Source organism: Poecilia reticulata, linkage group LG12 (genome assembly GCF_000633615.1).
Source record: "Poecilia reticulata strain Guanapo linkage group LG12, Guppy_female_1.0+MT, whole genome shotgun sequence".
Classification (NCBI taxonomy): Eukaryota; Metazoa; Chordata; class Actinopteri; order Cyprinodontiformes; family Poeciliidae; genus Poecilia; species Poecilia reticulata.
Window position 1 is genome coordinate 6,903,533 of NC_024342.1, and position 20,945 is coordinate 6,924,477.

The 20,945-nt window shown below is 40.8% G+C and overlaps 1 protein-coding gene across 3 annotated transcripts in view; it reads left to right on the forward strand.

Annotated features, from left to right (window-relative positions):
• col5a1 (procollagen, type V, alpha 1) overlaps nt 1–20,945 on the forward strand; it is a 104,339-nt gene that overhangs the window by 13,923 nt on the left and 69,471 nt on the right. For all 3 annotated transcript variants that reach the window (XM_008423597.2, XM_008423596.2, XM_008423598.2), the window contains exons 2-4: nt 8,618–8,785; nt 15,094–15,307; nt 16,281–16,443. In XM_008423597.2, coding sequence (XP_008421819.1) covers nt 8,618–8,785; nt 15,094–15,307; nt 16,281–16,443 — 545 coding nt within the window. The remainder of the gene's footprint in view (nt 1–8,617; nt 8,786–15,093; nt 15,308–16,280; nt 16,444–20,945) is intronic.

Sequence of the window (20,945 nt, forward strand, 5' to 3'; positions counted from 1 at the left end):
CCCTGTCCCTGTCTTTGTCCTTGTAGCTGAACATAGACAACAACATCGTAGCCTACAGGCTACTTGTTAAGCTTAAGCTGCTGTATTGATATTAGCTAGCTAGTCATCTTTTAGCTAACATTGCCTGCATCCAGCAGCTTTACTTGACTCAGTCAGTTAGTTTGGGGGGAAAACTGTGAAAAGTTCTTTGCGTTTTGCTGGTTTMCTGCCATGATTCTAACACACCTGCGCAGCTCTGCACAGCAGCAGCAGCAGGTCTCCTTTGCTGCTGCACAGGTGTAAACCCAGCGTGAGCGTCGTAGCGCTCATGTTTAAAGGCGGCTCGGAAAAACCGGTTACCACATGTTAACAACGGATTAAACAGTTTTAACTGCTGATAAAAGTGACAGAGGACACAGATATGGGARGTGTGGAAGCCCCTACTGTATCAAATTGACATAGGAATAATAGAGAGTTGGCCATTCTAAGGTAAAAACCCAGCACATACAGCGTTCATGTTTTTTTGTTGTTTTTTTTCATCAAGACGGCTTCCCGCGCCCTCCTTGCAATGGCACGGCGCCCCCCCTATGGGGCGCGCCCCACAGTTTGGGAACCTCTGCTCTACATGATATGTAAAAAAAAAATGAACATAATTATATGCTTCCTCTTTTTAAGGTCACATAGACCTGCTTTAAACAATTAAAGTAAAGACTGTAATTGTAACCTGCTGTACTCGCAGCAAGGTTCCAACTTTACGACAGTTGACTTCGGGTTTTATAACAAAATCAGGTGAAAAAAAAAAAACAAACAAAAAAAACCCCCAAGTTTTTCACCCTCCCTGCCGGTGATGCACTCTAGGAGGGGGAAGTCTCTCATCAGGCATTCTTGCTTTCGGCTGTGCTGGCTTCCAGGAGAGGCAGGGTCCTCTTTATGGCTGCTAATTACTCCATGTCCTCAGCCCTAGGTCAAGCATGTGCCTGAGAGTCAGGCCTCACCTCGAGAAGGGCCGACGAAGGAAGAGGACGGCTGGGGGGGCGGTCAGAAAATAAAAAATGTTAATCCCCTCCCACTCCCTCAAAGAAAAAGGTCATCACGCACTGGTTCTGCACAGCTCCTGCTGTCAAATAAAATGGTGCCGTTTGGAGTCACTGAGGGTTGTTAGAGACTGCGTGTGGGTGGGTTTATATGCGTGTCCACGTGCGTGTGTGTGCGCGTGTGGGGGTATGTGTGTGTGGGGGGGGGGTGTGCGTGCGTGTGTGTGTGTGTGAAAATTGAGGGGAGATGAATACTTAGGGAGAATGGGATCCACTACAGTCGTGGCACTGAGCCATAACCAGGATTAGGAACCTGGCTTTTTAGCTGCTGTTCACTTACAGACTGAATGAAAGAGGTACACTAAGGTCAGACTGGGAGAGGAAGATATTTATTATTGCAAAATGTAAGCTAGTCTTTCGTCAGCAGGTAGTTTTAATGTGAGATTTGCAGTATTTTTTGATTCATGAATTGATTGACATTTGGTGGTGTCTTTCTCGTGCGCAGACATTTTCTATTTTGCAAAGATACAAAGGATCGATCACTTTTTAACTAAGGCTCTGATCTGTTGATGCAATCAAAATGCAATCATTGGGAACAAATTTCTGATTTGCCTGTAGGCCTGATCCACCCATTCCGATTTTAACCAATTCTTAGATTAGTTTTTTGTTTTAAACACGGCAAAACAGACAAAAATATGTTGCATCTCTTAATATAGTCATTGTTTTGAATCCACCAGAAGATGAAGAATTTGCAATGTTATTGATGCTTTGAACTATGCTTGAACTTTATTAAGTCCACAAAAGCTGCCTCAACCTGCACAGTGTTGACTGATGCATTTTCAAACCTGATCCAGAGGGAGTTTTTAGCTTTAGTGCATTCGATGAATAGGATTACCCCCTCCAACGCCTCCCAGATTTTTCAATATTTGACCTGCCATGCACTGATCAGAGCCAATCAATGACAATCTGGCAAATTGTGGTACACAGTTCGCCATTTTTTTTTTCTGTATTTTTGTGTGAAAGTTGTGTCAAATATGTGGCAGACGGGCAAAGAGCGAATGTACACAAGGCAACGTCGTATAAACACTCTCTGTGTACTTGAGGTGAACCTGCCTCTCGGATATGAGGGTCTGTGTGGTTGAGGTGAAAAAGTATTTTTAGCATCCACTTTCAGTGGTGTTGGTTCCTCAAGGGACCTGGCGCATTAAGTTGGTAAACATCTCAGTTTAACAAGGTGGGATTGAGCGCCATACCTGCGGCTTGGAACGCGGTCAGGAATGCTTCCGCTGCCAGGTCGACCGCCGGGTGACCGAAATCTGTGAATGAAGGAGTCTCTGATAAAGTGTAAATCAGGGAACGGAGTTGAAGTGATAATGTTTGCTTTTGCACATTTCTGAAGTCCCCCACTGGTTTTAGATGTTTTTTTTTTCTTTGAACCATTTCTTGGTGGAAAAAAAGTAGACATCTTCTGTCTCTCGCCGCAGTTTTTGGGAAGTTTTATTTGCACTTGGCCTGCGGACAAGAGCAGCTCTGTCTTTTCTTAGCCTTTCATTGTAGACTAACTAAAGTTGCACAATTAAGGGTTTTGCTGACGAGCAAAACCCATTTACCCTAGAAAGACTGTTAATGTGGCCAGGCACTCCACTAAATGGCTGATACTTCAGTATCTGACCAGTTCACTCCTGACTATTGAGTTTCCTATGTGTCACCTTCAAATATTGTCACATTCAGATCCATAAAAATATAAAACACAACTGACCAAGTTAGGGGTTTTAAAAGGAACTTAAACCATTTGGTGTGGTTAGCTATCTGCATATGGCTGATCAACATACATATCTGAATGTTAAAAGGAGACCTGCTGCTGCTGCTGTGCAGAAAACTGATTTATGTGGTCAGCTTTCTTTCTGTCTTCAAAGATTACGATTGAATATATAAGAACAGCATTCAGAAATATTTTTCTAGCCTTCCTGCCCTCTGGAGCATAGGGACTCCCAACCTGCCATCATGACAAATAATTACATTTCAAAATGTCTGCAGTATGTTATAAAATAACATTTATCACTGTTGACGCTGCATGCCCTTGATAATCTTTACCTTTACTCTGCGTAGGTCCAAAACTGTCAATTTTGAACGAGTAAATAAAGCAACTTAACTGACATACTGAGATTTTAAGACTTGCTCTCATTCGCTGTCTTGCAGCCTGAGTGAACCACAGGCATATGTCAACACTGAAGAGTGTTGTCAGCACAACCCGGTTTCGCTTATGTATAGAATACTCACGGATTGGAAAAAGATTGGATTTCTGAGTTTTCAACCAAAAACAGTGAGACCTAATTCAGCAAAAAAGATTTCAGCTAACAGCTAATTTAGCTATGCATTGCTTGTTTAAAAGCTCCTTCTACTGCTGTTTTGCAGTCCAAATAAACTGTATTCACTTATCAAGTGAGTTATCAGTATTGGTGTTCTGTTACGACCTACAACCCAACAAAAATGGCTTTGAACGTTCTTGGCTGCCGCTGGTTTATGTTTGATCGGTTTCGTTCAAATGCAGACAACTGTAACATTAGAAGAGCATTTTTCAGATATATGACAGTGTAGTTTATTTACATGGAAGGCCATGAAACTCTTGTAAATTAGCGATGAAGAGGAGGCTTTCAACCTCTCAGTGGAGAGGCCTGAAAAAGCCAAACTCAAGTCTGCATCCAAATAAGGAGATGGGGACAGTGTTGGTAACAGAGACGACATGTGAGTATAGGACGAAAACGGAGCCTTTGACCGAATGGTTATATGGACTTTACTTTCAGAGTGGAGTTCTGTAGTTTTGTCTTTAATCTGACCACCCTTAAGCTCCATTACTTAGAGCGATGGTGGTCACTGTGTTAAGTGTAGGCCAGCTCTGTGCAGGCCTTGTAGGGGCCTCGGTACAACTGTAAACCATTGGTTTATCTGTTTGAAGCGAGACACGGTTCTGCTGGATGTTGGCCGGTTACCGAGAGATACTGTTGGATCGAAGCGGACTGCTCTGACATTTATGGAGAGTTTGAAGTGTCTTATTGAGAAGGTTTTAGTTGCTTCTTATAGTGTTCCTATTTTTGAGCTGCAGGCATTTGGTTCCTATAAACTGTGCGCAGCTAATAAAAATCAAACTTAAATCACAATCCAGCGTTGACAACAATAATCTCATAATATTATATAAAGTTATTCTGTTGGCTATGAACCAACTGGAATGTAATTCATTTAGCTCACAAAATGAATGCAAGAAATTGTGATTCTGCATCAGATGCTAGTTAAATATTTGGCCAGCTAGATTGAGTATCAGTCTCTCCTGAAGCCCACAAATGATAGAGATCTTAGTACAATATCACAGTTGCATGTTTTACTAATATTATTATGCCCTATAAGATCGGGTTCCCGAGAAAGCTATTAATATTTCTCCATCTGTTTTAGCAAGTAAACAATCCCTGTGTTTTGTTTTTCACCTATTTTTCATGCTTACCTTGTTCTAAGGTGGCCAAAAAAATGTGTTAAAATGTTTTTGTTTCAAAAATGGACTAAATGGTCCATAAGTGCAGCCTATTTTGAAATAGTTATTCATTGCAACGCTGATAGGAAGCTAGAATGCAGGCGCTACCTTTACGTCATTAACGGCTAACATTTAACCAGTCAGTATTCTCAATATTTACAGATTGTTCGGCTCTTGTGTGTTCCTCTTTTACTTTTTATAATTCTCCCAAATACTGCCAAATATAAGTTCAAAATGGAGGCTGATTAGCCGAGTGTTTTCAGCTGACCTATAGCGTCCTTCTTGGTGACTCCATTAGCACAACAGAGCAACTCCAGAACCACTTCCTTTCTCACTTCAAAATAAGAGTCTCCAACATGGAGAGAGCAAGGTCTAATTTGACTAATCATTAACTATGTATAGTCACATTACAGACAAAGTTCAATTGGGGTGGGCATGCATCAAATCCTTTTTCATGAATATTTTTTATTATAAGAAATTTGATTTATCGTTGGCACAATAAATTCCAATTTATTATGTTTATAAACCCCGGAAATTTTTTTTTTTTTTTTTTACCACAGCTTGTTCCATGAGAACATTTATAAATATCAGTAAATTGAGAATATGATTAATAGAGCTACTCTGCTCAGTTTGGTGATAGAAATCACATGTCTTTACATAAGAGGTGTCCTGATGAAGGCTATCTCAGTTTTTCAGGAGCAGTATTTGACATTCAGTCAAAACATACAGTTACCTAAAATTTTTAAAAATCTTTTTCTCTTTTTCATGATCACTTTTATCACAATAGTACCACAAAATATTGTGATAAAATTTTAATTCCATATCGTCCACCCCTGTTTATTTTGGCAGGATTTTGTGTGATGACTACCTATCATGTCTATATTGTGTGTCTGTGTCATTCTTGCAGAGCCTTTATTAAAATGTAGCATCTTTATGCAAGTGATGTTTGGTGATGTTTTTTCTGCATTTGTCCCTGCTGGATTGTGGAACCTCAAATGCTCAGAACTTCACAGAAATGCTACATGATGCGTCTGGAACCCAGTCACGCGAATAAACTTCTAAACAGAAATATTGCATGTGTGCACAAACCGAATAATGATGGATGGATGAGGGAATGTTTCCCATCAGATAACAGTGTAACATGCGCCTTTATTACTGCGCTGCGGAGGTCTGAGAGTTAGTCTCGCTTAATCAGACACCCCTTTCATGGTGGATGATGGACATTTTGTGGCTGCTGGGTGGTTTTCTATCCCTCTGTTCATTGAGAGCTGATGACAGATAAATTGGTCTCTCTGTTTAGACCCTTCTGCTCAAAAGCGGTGTCACTGTGTCGGATTCCCAGACAGGAGTGCGACACCTCCTGTCTGTCGCACTCCTTGTGCCTCTAGCAGAGAGGTAGGTGAGCTTTTAAATTGGAGGGTGGGGTGCTTCATTTGGTTAGGTAAGTTGCCATCACAAATGCCTGTTCTTGTGCCTATCATTACCTTCAAAGCATTGTTGGGATCTGATTTAGAAAAATACTTATTAAGTTCAGATCAAATTTTTTTCATTCTGCATTTCTGTTCCCAGCAAAAACGACTTCCCTGATTTTTCAGTTTTGCTGTGTTTTTTTTTTTTGAAGATGTGCATAAAACTCTTCATTTGGTTTGACAGAGTGGAAAACGTGAAAAGGCTTCGGGAGGTGCGTAAAGAAGTTTATTTACGCCACTGCACAGCTGTAGGAAAACATGTGCAGCTTAACTGTTTTTCAATGGAAACCTCTGTTTGAGGATGTTTTTTTAATTGATTTCTGCTGCATGTTAGTCACTCATAACCGCATCCAGCTGGAGGTTGTTACAGGTCTCCCCGGGCGGCTTTGAAGCTCAGCTGAAATGTGCTCGTTCATCATTTGACGTTTTTAGTGGCCTATTTAATTTTAAGTGGTTGTTTCTGTTACAAGTTGACTTTTTGAACAGTTTGTGCCTTTTGCAGTTTCACCTTGTCGGCTAAGATGTCGCATTTGAGAAAGTGAAAATAAAACGCTGCGATAACATGGCTGCATACGTTTGCAAACCCGTTTCCAAACTAATACTTTTGTGCGAACTTTACGGCATAATTCCAGCATTCTTGATTTCATATCTAACATCATAGATTTTTTTTTAACCAAAAATGGACATAAACACAGGATGGGAACTAGTCATGGAGGTTTTTAAGAGGACTGGAGTAACACTGAGTTTCCAAAAAGTCCTGGATGTGTTCCTGTTCTATCTGAAGTAAGAAGTAGCAGGACAGAAATATTTAATTCCAAAGGGAAGAAGAACACCATGTCCACTGTGAAACATGGTAGTGGCAACATCATGCAATGGGTTTATTTTTCTTCTGATGGAACTGGGGTATTTGTCAACTTTTGCAAAAATGTTGAGCTGAAGTCCTCTGACAGAAGATGTATTTGATTTGAAGAGGGCAGAGGACAGAAGATGTTCTTAAGGTGTGTTCACACCAGCCCCGTTTAGTCTGCTTTAATCCAACCTTAGCTTGTTTGCCTAGAAAGTTTGATTGATGTGCAATCAAACTCCAAATTGCCAAACTATAAAAGCAGGAAGCAGGGAATTCTGGGTAAATACAACCAAAACAAGAGAGAGGAGTCTAGAGCTGGTAGGAGAAATAAAAGTGAAACCCACACTTGTTCTAGTCTGTTGCCTTTTTTGTTAGCATTTCCTGTAGAAGGAAGTTAAGCTTGTGTCTTCTTTGTCTGGTAATGTGACTATACATAGCTAATGTTTTTGTGCTGTTTCCTTCAGTAGTTCTTGGTGCAGCGCCACCACAGGCGAGATGGGAAAGTTTTATTTTAAGGGGTCGGTTTGTTTGATGCAGGTCAGTGTGAAAGTGAATTACACCTACTGAAAATGTAACAAATGTTGCAACTTTTGCTTCCAATCGAACCAATGCATTACGGTGTGAAGGCATTAAATTGATAGATTTGGAGACCTTTTGCAGGTTAGAATTGGCAAATACTATCAGTTCATGATGTGGAATGGTGATGTGACGCTTTAACAACATTTTCAGTGAAAATTTGCAGGATGAATGTAACGTTAAAGGTGGAAAAACATCCATCTTGGTCTCAAAACAGGTTGCGTGCGCTTTCGAAAGTTAATGTGAATGCTACATTCTTTCGCTTTTGTTTCTGTTTAAGTTTGAATTTGTGGCACAAGTTATCAGAAATCTCTACTTGTCTTCTTTTAAAGATGTTTCTTCACTGTGAGGTTTGTCCTGATGACCTGCACATATCTCTGCTTAGGAAGAAGAAAAACTTGCTATTGGTGTATGTCATCGTGTTGCTTCTGGCTGCACGAACAGCTGTTTGTCCTGGGCGGTTTTGGCACATGACGGTTGCGGTGCAGGGTCAATCTCCATGTCACATTGTTCTGACCCAGCGAACTCCTGCGGTGGCCCGGTCACAGCCAAGGCGACCGGCTCGAGAGTGTGCTAATTGCACGGTTGTGGTCGGATAGAGGCAAGCGGTGGACTTTGCAAGTGAGATGGTTGGAAGCGTGGGTTTTTCTGTGCGGCTTCAACCCATGATCATAGGAATCTATAAATGGGCACATCTCTGCTTTGTGCCTAAATGGGAAAACATAAATTTTCCCAAATGTGAATTGTTCTGCTGAGCAACCAACTCTTGTCTGAGTCAGCGGGACACTGGAAATAAAGAATGGTGAAAGAAATGCATATAATTTAACTTCAGTTTAGATGCAGGTATTTTTGGAACGCATTGACTCTGGTGTCAGTCCAAAGTGTACGCAAACCAAGCAGCTAGCTAGCTTCTTTGCCCCCCTGTATTTGCTTCCAACTCATTTGAAATACTTTGTGGAAAATAAGAAACAGTTATGCAGTCAATTATTGAATGAAATTGTTTTCTGATTAAACTTTTTTGTGTCGTAAGCTATGCTTGTAATACAAGTGTGAACACATTTAATCGAAAGGAGGTATTAGTTTGCTCAAATTCTGTTTAAGGCCCCATAAAACTACTGCAAGCAATGTGATAAATACTGCATGATAAACCCTTAACATCTTTTTTGTGTGTCTGTTTTCTTCTCCGCAGCGGAACCAGCAGACCTCTTGAAGATTTTAGATTTTCACAATTTACCTGAGGGTGTTACAAAAACAACGGGTTTCTGCTCACATCGGAGGTCGACACAAGGACCCGATGTGGCGTACAAAGTATCCAAAGATGCCCAGCTCAGTGCCCCCACCAAACAGCTTTACCCAGGTGAGTGTCTCAGTCAAAGCACAGCGCACACAGGCAATAATAATAATAATAATAATAATAATAATAATAATAATAATAATAATAGTAATAATAATAATAGTTGCAGCACCTGTATTTCTTTACAAAAACAGACTATAGCTCACTTAACTTTGTTTTTTTGTTGTTGATTTTGGTTCTGTCGATTTTTAAGCAATTCTTTCATTTATTTTGACTGTACAAGAGTCATAAGGCATCTTTCTGTTGAGAAGAATAATTATTTATATTGAGCAAAAATGAGGGCGGAGTCACCTCATTTCATTCAAAAAGAGAGCAGTCGGTGTTACACAGCACTGCAGTTAAACTGGATTTTATAAAATAAAAACAAGACAACTACAGAGCTGACACATTAAACTGACAGTAACATCTTATATTAGTTTGATTACTGCCATAGAGTAGGTGTGGTTAGCAGTACTAGCTGTAAACATCAGTTTTTGTGTGAACTCCTTATAGACTCAGTAGATCCTTACCTCACTGATCAAATGTCTGAAACACAGCCAACATGTCCTGGTCAGTCAGTATGAATCCTGTCACTGATCAGGGCCAGTTAAGCTAGAAATGTTTGCAAGCCACTTCAGTCTACTTTAGGCCAAAATCTTTCTAAAACCTCTCCACCATTGATATAACAATCTGTTATTAGTTTAATTCACTTAAATTTGTCCAGTTAACTTAAATCCTGCATTTGATTGCAAATCCTGCTGCCTTTTTTTATTGGAAAGTAATGATTTCTTTTCCCTAGAAATCTGACAGCACATGAATCGGATCCCGCTCCTTTAATATTCCATGTTGTAGGAGGAGTCCAGACAGTGGGAAAGCAGTGAAAGCAGGGGAGGGCGAGAGGAGAGAGGGAAATGGGTGGGCGGCTGAGGGGAGTGGGGGTTCCACTTTTGCCTTGTTCTGCCGTGCTGACGTGGCTTAGCGCTGGCTGCTGTGGGGCGCTCTGCAGACTTGCTTTCCTTTCTCTCCTCCCTTTTCCCCTTCGCCTGCCTTTTACCCCCTCAAGCATCATAATTTCTCCTCCCTACTTGCGGTGTTGTTTTTTTTTTTTTTTTCCCCCCCTCTTCTGTTTTTATCTCATTTCCATCTAGTCAGACTTTGCCGAACTCTGAGGAGCCGCTGCGGTTAGGCTGAGCCCAGCTCCGATAAAAGCTTGGACCGCTGGAAGACATCCCCGGTCACGGCTCTGTCAGGGGATAAGCTAGCCCTTTGATTCACAACCGACTCTTTCTCCGGGCTTAACGTTGAGCCACGAGGCTTCTGCGGCATGCGTGCCTTTACATGCTCTCCAATCAAACAAATGCCTTTTTCACTTTGATGCTCTATGACAGTGGAGCCCCTTATGGGTCTTTGTTTAGACACACATTGCTATAATTACACATGTGCTGCTTTGGAAGATCCGAAATTACAGTCCACATAAAACAAACCAAGTGGAGAGGGGTTTTAACCAGGCACCTCATAGTCTTTAGGTGCAAACAGACTAACTAGCTGTCTGTAGCTTGCAGGATTTAAAATCTAGTGTCTGTGTTTGTGATGTGGCCCCTGTCTCGCCTCTTTCTTACGAGAATGTTCGCTAATATATTCCAGAAGGCAGCTAAACTTCTGACATCATTTTATCCATTATTCCCCCCACACCCTCCTTCCTTTGCTAGTTATTACTCTGGCTCGGAGTACTGTTTGCTTTAATAATCTGCATAATATCCTCTCACTCTGAAAGGTTACAAATAAAATTCTGGCAGAAAAAAAAACTAAGAAAATGAAGACATACAAACATCCTGCTTTTGTTCGGATGATAAAATAAAAACCAGCTTTGATTGGGAACACACCAAGCCGTGACCCAGTAACCACAGACAGACTGCAATGATGTGTTGGAAAAGAGCAAGTGCAGACATGCAATCATTAGGCAAACATGTGGAAGAGATGAATCATCTAAAACCACCGAGGCTCTTAAAACACTGGAGACCTTTCTTACCTTTATTACTTCAATCATAAGTGGCAAAAAAAAAAGGAACCGCCTGGAGAGAATGGATGACAGCCAACGAACAGCTGCCTTTGCCTTTTCTTTGAATCAAATGAAGGTTAATTTAGCATGTTCAGATTTGGTCTGAACTATTTTTGAAAGATAGTCCCATAAGTCATAAATTAGGACCCAAAACACTAGGATTGAGTCATTGAATTGTTAGGAATCATAACATGATGCTGCTGGTATCCATTAAATTGATATTTTGGGACAAAATAGTAAATTATAAAGATAAGCTTCGTAACCAGATCAATTCAAAACTTCTTTTTTATAGTTTATCTTGAGTAAGACTGCACAGTATTTGATTTAAATCATTAGGGAAGCACAATGTATTTTATGGAGGGTAGTGGAAGGTTTTGAACAGTGATAGTGGTGCTACACCAGATTTTGAGTGTAGGATGACGTTGGTCATCATTTGAAAAATATATACACTATCAAGAAATATAATTTACTGATCATTATAGGAGTAATTGCATGGATATTCCTCAATTTCCGCAACCTCAGTACTGCAAGGATCTGTTGCAGCTGCACTAAATGTTAGCTAATTATTATACAATTACTATTCTGGCTCTATGGCAGACATATAATTGATTATCCTTTATGTATAATGCAGGAAAATTTCTTAGGAGGACATTAAGATGTGATGCTAAAGGGATTATTAAGAAAATGCAAGTCTTTCATTGCCAAAAGAGAAGATGTCGACAGATGCTGCATTTTCAATAAAACTATGTTGTTGAAATGGAAATAATGACTTTCATTTTTGCCTATTAGGCAAGTTGCTCTCTATTTTGCGCTTAGTTTAGGCCACATTGTCATGGGAAGCATCCTTTAAAACACAGTTCAGTTTTTTTGTGAGCTTCAGGTTCATTTTCATGCAGTCCAAAACTAATTATAATACAAAACCTCAGTCAGTTGACTTCTAGCTCAAACAGGATATTTGGACGATTTGATAATGTGGGATTTTTTACACTACAGTTAGCTACAGTAGTGTAAAACAAAACGTGTGCCAATCTCAGGTATTGGCACACCTTGAGAACGATCCCCAGGAGCCTCTCATTGTTGTTCTCTAACAGTGTGATTTCAGTTTTGTTTACCTTACTCATCCTCCTCCTCACTATGCATGCTGTCAAGATAAACTTTGGCTCAGGTTGTTTTAACTGATTAAATGATCAATTTGCGTAAAATTAGGTGAGTAGATATTTCCTTTAAGAGTGCTTACAATTCGAGGTCTCTGCTCCAGAACCGGGGGTTGCTGCAAAGCTGATGTGTCTTACATAAAAACAGATTTGTTCACAAGTGAAACTGAATAAACCATTTACAGGACGCAGATCTACCTCATTTACCTGCCTTTATACACACGGGTTTATGGTACGACTCTTAAGGAGACACACCAGGAGATATTCTAGCTGCATTAAGTCCGAGATATTGCTCTTAGTTTTAGCAAGAAAATTAATTTGGTTGTTCCATCGCAGAGAAAATATCAAATTGCTCCTGTGTGAGCGGCTCTTCCTGGGTTTCTGGCCTGGAACAGGCAGCGGTGGTGCCAGTGTAAACTCTGTGGACGTCTGGCACTGTACTACTGCATGTCAGCATACACTGAGCACACATAAAACACACACATGAAATGAGAAGGGAGCAATCTCCAATGCAGTAACTGAAGTAGTCAAATTCCAGAAAGATAAAATAATAATAATAATAAAAAAACCCAGCTTTTAAAAATATTTTTCCATCTGTGTCTGGTAACAAGTTTTGTATAGGGACAGTGGCTCTTTTATTCTGCAGTTTTAGTTTTCTGTGCTTCTGGGTTGTCTTGATCCCGTTGGAGGTTGTTTCAGGACATGGGGTACTTAAAAAAATGACAGGATGAGGCATTAGTACAAAACACTCTCAATTTTCACATGAGTCCAAATTAGACCGTTTGGTTTTTGTTACAATTTACTTTTTGTCTCTTTTTTTAAACTCTGGGCTTGAAACAGCGTCATCTTAAAAAAAAAAGGTTCCCATACCATAATCTTAAATCTAAACAACCAAACAGGTGTTCTCTGTAACTTTGAGAAAAACCATCTCCAAGCCAGCTGACAGGCAGTGCGCAGCAGCAATTGTATGACAAGCACACCGGCTTTGATCTAAACTCTAACCTGCTGAGCAAAGCCTTTCTTTTCACATCCTAGGGCTGAGCTGTGACATGCATCCCCTTCACTCTGTTTGAGATCTTTTATCTCATCCTCATCTTCCTCTTTTAAAGCTCCGTCTTTCTCATCCCGGTTCAACGTCTGTCAATTACAGCAGCGGTTCTCATATGATTCCAAGCAGAATTCCTGAGCGAGGACGCCGCCAAGGCATGTGCTGTCCTCATGATGCGATCTGATGCTTAGCATTAATACAGAGACGACGGGAAAAAGGCAGGAAGGCAGACAGACATCCAGCTGCTGACAAAAAGAGGGAGATAATAGAGATAAGGAACAAAGCACGAAGGGTGACCGGTACAAATTTGGCTCTCTGAGCTTTTCTTCTCTTTCTCAGCCTAAGCTGGGCTTTCCACACCCTGCTCTTCCTGTGGCACCTTTTCTTCCACCGTACATAACTATCACTTTAACATTCTTCAAGCCTGTCCTCAGCCTGTAACTGATGGCTTTATAAGAGTCTTTGATGGTGCTACAATAACATCTTTTCCCTTAACCCAGCCTCTCTGTTCTGCTTGCCTGGGAAACCGCAAGAGAGATTGCTAGTGGAGATTGCGTGCCCTCTTTACTTATGTTAAACATACCAGTTATCACTTTAAGCTTTTTTTTTTTTTTTTTTAAGAATAAGCATCTGGAATTTGTAGCAATATAGTACAGTCAATGCACAATACTAGATTGTCGCTAAAAATCCAGAATTTTTTGTTTTTCAAAATTACAGCACTCAAAACTGTCATTAGTGAACAATCCAGTCATGGTTTAATTGGTCAATTTAACTGGTGTTTTTTTTTATGCTTGAGTAATTCCAAAGCTATTCGAACGCCAAAAAAAACTAACAAAAAAAACCTCCTCACGTTTTTACAATTATAATAAAGGTTAAAATGTGTTTTACAGATTCAGTTCAGGCTTAATCAGTCTAAGTGCAGAGGATCAAAAATGTTTATACTTGTTAAAAAGCAAGTAAATATCGTGTTAACTTAATTGGTTACACTATTAGTTGCTTAGTTGTGTTTCTTCTGAACCCAACCAGCTGCTTAAAAACTGTGCAACGTGCATCCAATTCTTTTATGGTGAATTATTCTTTCTTTCTACTATGTCAACACACACAACTCATGAACTGCTTCCTTTTTTACTTCTAAACAAGAGTCTCAAACAGCAGCAAGGTATAAAACATAAGACTTAAACTTTTATGAGATAAACTCATATGACGAGATTGCAACTGGGCATCTGCCACTTCACTCTAATCTTTTTCAAGCTAAAAGATCAGAAGTCTTTCAGCACGAAGCCACATAGTTGAGGCAGTTCTCTCTTCTGAAGGGTTTTTTCATGCGGTCCTGAGTGCACCCTACTAGGAGAGAATTTGTCTGGCAGATGTGGGCCCCATACTTTGGCAGAATTGCGGAAATAGTTGAGCCTCCACAGTGGAACTATGCAGATGGAGGCTAACAGATCGCTTTCATATCTTTCGTGCGATCGCATACCAATAGGCTGTTAGTATTTCCATTTCCAAATAAATGTGTCATTAAGAATCTCTCCTGTAATAATTTGGGGTCTCCGTGTCTGCTGGATGCATCGGCTTGGGGACGGGAGGGAAAAAGTGGGGAGGAGGGAGGAGTTTAAGGGATGGCTTCACAAAGTCTCTCAGGACCAGATGTTTTTGTCATTAGCGCTCTTCGCCCTGCGCTGTACTGGAAGTGATCCACTTTGTATTTCTCTTTCTAACCTTGCACTTTTCCCCCAACCCTCTCTGAATAGACTCTGTTCTGCCAGCCACCACTCTCAGATTAATCCTATCCGGCTGCACTCTTGGCACTCTTGACATCACACTTGTTTCCTTTTGCTGCGCAAAGCCCACCTTAATAGTTTCTCAGTTTCAACCAATCCCTGTTTGTTTAAGTGACAATAACAATATTATTTGTCCTCATAACAATAAATCTGTCTACTGACATAATACTACAATGACTTTTCAACCCAGACGGTGTATCGCATTCCCCTCACGATGATGAATCGTTCCTGCTGCTCGGAACTCTCTGACTCGTCTCTGTTTGTGTCCACCTCACCGCCCGTTCTGTCAGGTGATGCCTTCCCTGAGGATTTCTCCATCTTGGCCACAGTAAAACCCAAGAAGGGCAGCCAGTCCTTCCTGCTGTCCGTGTACAATGAGCAGGGCATCCAGCAGCTCGGACTGGAAGTGGGCCGATCCCCCGTATTCCTCTACGAGGACCAAACAGGCAAACCGAGCCCAGAGGACTACCCGCTCTTCAGAGGAGTCAACCTGGCTGACGGAAAGTAGGTGCATCAGTCAACAAATGTGGGATTTTCTTTTATTATTAGAGATTATTTCTTGCTGCTTTTACTTAAATCATTTGCTTTTATATTCACAAAATTGGTAATAACATACCAAAGCATCAGAATGATACTTTCATATGTACATTTTTGTTGTTGTTAAAACTGAGCAACAGGTTGAACTTTGTGGAATGTGAAATGTTGGTAAAATGATATGGAAAGTTCCTACATTAATCAACATAATGACCATGTTTCTGTGTAACTTAGAAAATATTTCAGACAGTAATTATTCACAAGTTGAGGTTAAATAACTTCTGTGTTTGTTGAAAAGCTTTTTTAGAGCGGTTTCAACAACGTTTTAGCATTGTTAGAACCCTGTTAGCTTCACTAACTGCAGTTTAATAAGCCTATCTGCTGTGACCGGTCACAAATGTTTCATCTTATCAAGCCTTTCGGACATTAATTATTCATGAGCTGAAGGGAAATAACTTTTGTGTTTGTTGAAAAACTTGTTTAAAACCTCTTTCAACAAGTTATATTAGCGGTTAGCATCATTAGCCTAGTTAGACTCACCAACTGCAGCTTATTAATTCTGTGAATGGTCACAAATTATTCCTGAATGGAAGCAAAGAACAGCAGCATAAGGTTGAAGGGTAAGATTTTGTGTACAGCAGTGAAAATATAGGATGGTTACATCAGGTAATCTGATAGATAAAATTTAGTCAATTTCTGTTGTGATACTAGTATTGGAGTCGATCTGCTCCCATTTTTTTGGCTGAATTTGTATGTAATCTGTAGATATGGTAGTCTTTTATTTTTAATTTTCTGCATTTGTTGGATTTTTTTGTAATGACTTGTATCCATCTGAGCCAACATAACAGCATACCTTTGAATTTCAAAGCAGTACAGGCATCTCAGGGCCTCACCATTGGGTTATCCTGCAAGTGTGTGAACTAACACCACCTCTTGTTGCCAGGTGGCATCGAGTGGCAATCAGCGTGCACCAACAGACCATCACCCTCATTCTGGACTGTAAAAAGAAGATCAACCAGAAGCTGCTTCGAAGCCCCGACCCCATCATTGATACCAAAGGAATTATAGTGTTTGGAACTAGAATACTTGATGAAGAAGTCTTCGAGGTAGGCCATACTTTGTCTCTCGTTTCCCACTCTATATGGTGAATGTATTTATAAATTTGTGAGACCAGAAAACAAAAAATGTGCAAGGAGAAGAATGGCTGTATTGTTTGGTGAAGCATGGCTATAAGTGGAGTGTTCTTTATGTAGGTCACTGAAACTTTAGTTGTGCTTTGATTTGACGTCTTTTAGTAAATCAGATAAAAGCGAAGAATGATATCCATTTTAACGTCCATATAGACATTTACAGCTGTGGTCTGAGCAGTGGTCAACCCCAGTGCCCATCCCTCTTTACATGCAGCATAAAATAAGGGATTGTGGTGTCGGCCGCATCCTCTTGAAGATGTGCAGATTTGGCCCACAGAACCCCACCGACCTCTGCCACCCACTCATACTCAGGCGCCCAAAATTACAAATCACACTTAATTTTAGGTTGCCTGATGTTCCACACTGTCCACAAATGAGCTCTGATTCCCGTAATTCTGCTCCGTTCCCAAAACGTGCTGTGTATGTTTGCTGGTTGGATGTCCCTGTCGCTGCTCACACTCTCTTAGCTATCTGCTGGAGTTTTTCCATCTAGACAAGCTGCAGCATTTCTGTCAGAGTTTTTTAACATGCTGAAACACGCTTCTGATTCTTTAACGCTCCTTTTGCTCATATAGAGTCAATAAACAGAATATTGTCGGATTTATTGTATTCTGACTGGTGGACAGAAAGTCTTCTGGCGATTATGTTGACACTGGTGTAACATTATGTGAGTTGAATACTACGGATACTTTCTATAACCAGCTTTTGTGCTGGGTACTTTAGCGTGACCTCTGTGAGAGACGGACTCGCGCAGCGAAAATACAGCGAGTACAAGTGTTGTCTTTGTCCCTTCAGAATTGCGTTTGTCTAAAGGGGGATTAGTCCATGAAGTTCAGGCCCTCGATAATAATTACCAACAGAAACAGATTGATGTGACTGATGCTGAGCCAGCTGACCTTTAACCTCACTGCTGCTCAGCTACTGCAGATAGAACCAAAGAACTATGACATCACCTCCCTCTGCAGTCCCTGGAGTTCATCCGCCAGTCTGCGGCACTGATGTATAGTGGGATGTAAAACCAAAGTCAATATTTCTTTTCTGTTATTCAAAGCTCTGCCATGAAATTTCAGTCTGACGTAGAGCCGGCGGAGATTGTCCGTTAGCGTCCAACTTTAGGTTTTCTCAGACGGACTTTCACTAGATCATTCGAACACTCTGTGCTTTGACCAAAGCCATTCCATTGTTTCTCTGGTTGTATATTTTGGGCCATTATCCTGCCAGAAGGTGAAACCTCGCCTCAGTGTCGAGCTTTCCCCTCATTGTCTTTCTCCATTGTAAAAGCAGCCCACACAGCTGACCTGTACCACACCATTTCTGGGCCTTCTGCTGTTGTAGGTCCACTGGAGCTACTAGAGTCACACAACACTGTCCATTGATTTGAGGGACAGGAAGAAAACATCACCGCGGCTCACAACAAGCACAAAACACGTTTATCATCACATTAGCATGACGTTACCAGTGGAAACGCTTTGCTGAATACACCAGACCTTAAAATAGAGTATGGAACATCAGTAGTGAGGCAAAACATGTTTTCCTGCAGGATTGTGTTTTATTTAGCTCCATCCATATTTCTTTTAACTCCATTAACACCGTCCCTACAAGCGCTCACACCCTGCCAAAATTATAATTTCTCTACTTTGTCACTAGCTTCCCTGCTTCTGCTAGAGAAAAGCATTCTGCTTGCATGAGGCTGTCACAAGCATGTCTCTCTGTGGGGATGGTGCAGTTTCCTGATACCAGTAGTGTTTCTCATTTCAGTCGAGTGACAGTGACACTTTTGGAAAATGTTTTTTACTTTTCAATGGCTGTTAGTTGTTGCCTATCTTCCACATGGGACAGAACTGTAGAATACACAGTTCTCCACATGAGGTGGAGCTCTTCCGGAGTCACCATGTTCATTTTGATTAATGGTTTCCTTGTCCATACTTTGTACATTTTTTAAATATTGGATTAACTTGTGAGATGATTAATGTATGGGAGATATTTTTACTATATAATCATGCTTTAAACTTCTCCACAACTTTCTCTCTAACCTTGTTTCGTCTTCTTGATGTTTGATAAACATAGTTTTGCTAATTGTTTTCATGGAACAATATGGACTTTGGGTGAAAAAGGAAGCATAATCTTTACATTACACAAATACTTTAGGTACTTTTAGGACTATTGAGGCATCAGTTCAGATACAATTGCTGTGTACTTGAGTTGGCTACCGTTTTTCAGTAGCAATTTTCCTCCAGTTTTTTTTGTGTGTGTGTGTGTTTTATTAACTTTTGCTTTGTTGTAGTCTTTGCCAATGATGGCAGTTTTGACTCAAAATCGAAGTTGCACAGAAACAGAGTGTAATCTCAGCCAGCCATCAGCCAGCGCTGCAGTAACAGCTCAGCAGCGACTGTGGGAGCCGGCAGATAGTTTGGGAGAGATGTTTAAAGGACTCCTGCTGTGCGTCTGCCAGTCGGGAGACAGGACAGGCTCCAGTGCGTTCAGAAACTGGAAAATATGCCACATAGTTTCCAAATTGTCCTCAGGCCGCTCTGCCATTTTTTCCCATTACTCCAATTCCCTCTTTGTAGTTTAGTCTGATACCATGTTGATTATTGGCAGAGTACAAAGTCGCTGACATGCAACTGTTTTTGATTTTATGGTATAAATCAAATTAAACGTTAGTTTCCTCAGATAAAAAAAATGAATATTTTTTGCTTTCTTTTAAATATTGTGTCAACCATAAAAATCAAAAAGGGGAGAGGAGATAAAGTCTTCTCTGTCACACCGTTGAGTAACAGTGAGCGGCATGATTTAACTGCTTGTCAAGGTTTTAACTGCAGCCTGTGCTTTTTTCTGATATACAGCAGTCAGGGGATAAGTAGCACTTTTACGCTGAGGTGGTTTGTGGTTTGGTCTCTAACAAGGTTATTATGGCAACAGAAAGACCGTCTATCTGCTGCAAGCACTGTATATTCTCTCCTTTTTTTTCATTTTTTTTTCAGCATCTTACATAAGAATGCTGCGCTTGTGACAGTGCCAGTGGAAGATGATTAAATCGGTGCTAACATGTTTACGGGAGCAGACTGTTATTTCACACTGCAACCGAAAACCTGAATGTGTTTTGCCGGGATTTTATGGGAGAGATAGGCCGACATGATGGCAGCTCGGGAGGAGCAGCAGAGCTCTACAGCTCAGGTGGGAGAATCTTATCGATGCAAATTTGAACCTATAAGAAAGTGAGATTTGCTGTTTTTTGCAAGTCATGTTGGGTGGACACAACATATAAGGATAGCTTTTTCATTTCTGTATAAAAGGCTGCATGTAAAATTTATGAATGAAAACACAATCCGTATTGTGATACAAGGTAGCGGCAGGATTATGGTGTGGTGATGCATTTCCTCAGCATGGATATGCTGGTCAGGATTGATGGACTTAAAACTAGGATAGAAGTTGACCTTCCAACAAGACCGTAACCCGAAACACACAGTCATATCTATCTGGAACAGAATTGGCACAATCATACCCCAAAATACTTTGAGACAAAGTATTGACTCAGATAGCTGAACAAAGAGCACGCTTCCCATCAACGCCATGTCATAACTCTGCTTTAGACTTCTTCACTATTTTACCCCTGACCTGTCTGGTGTGCTATTTTTCTTCATGATGATGTTTGTTCTCTGTAATGTTCTCTAACAAACCTCTGAGGCCTTCATAGAACAGCTATTGGTTTTGTAATTTATTTGTCACTTAAAATGGCACTAAAATGTATTGGTAGTAGCCTGGCAAATTGTGAAAAGGTTTAATGCTGCTGGAGGGCATTGCAAATAAAGTATTTAGGCTCTATAAAAACTGCCAATTGGTGCTTTTGCCTTTATGAAGGTGCAGCATTGAGTATTTAGAAGTATTTTGTAGCCGCGGGGTGAAGATTCAGGCCTAAAAGTGTGTTGTTCTTGTTTGAAAGTGGTCTGTTAGACAGAGTCCATTTAGAAAATGCGTCCACTGATTGCTCTGCTCACTTGTTTCTGAGCGCGTGTGCCTAAGAAAACCTGGGATAATTTCAACGCCCATTACCAGGTCCTCAGTAGAATTCTGAGGAGTAACCGCGTTTACTCCAAGGGGAACGCAAGCGGACCGCTTGACCTCACGTGGAGGTAATCGTCGGGGTAACCCGAACCTGACCGATGTGGAGCTGTGCAGACGCTGCAATTCTCGTTTGGCCTCCGTCCTGAATCTTTGCGAAGCCGTGGGCTATAAGACTGATGCTTGATCAGTAATCGACCTTTGGACTCGTTTAGGAAATTTGAGGTTTCGGATGTCAAGAAAACTGAAGAGAGTGCTCAGGAATGGAAGCAAGGCTGGAACTGTAGATTCAGTTAGAGGAGCCAAAAACCTTGGGTCATACTCTGGAAAGAATGAGGAGGTCTCTCCCCACTGAT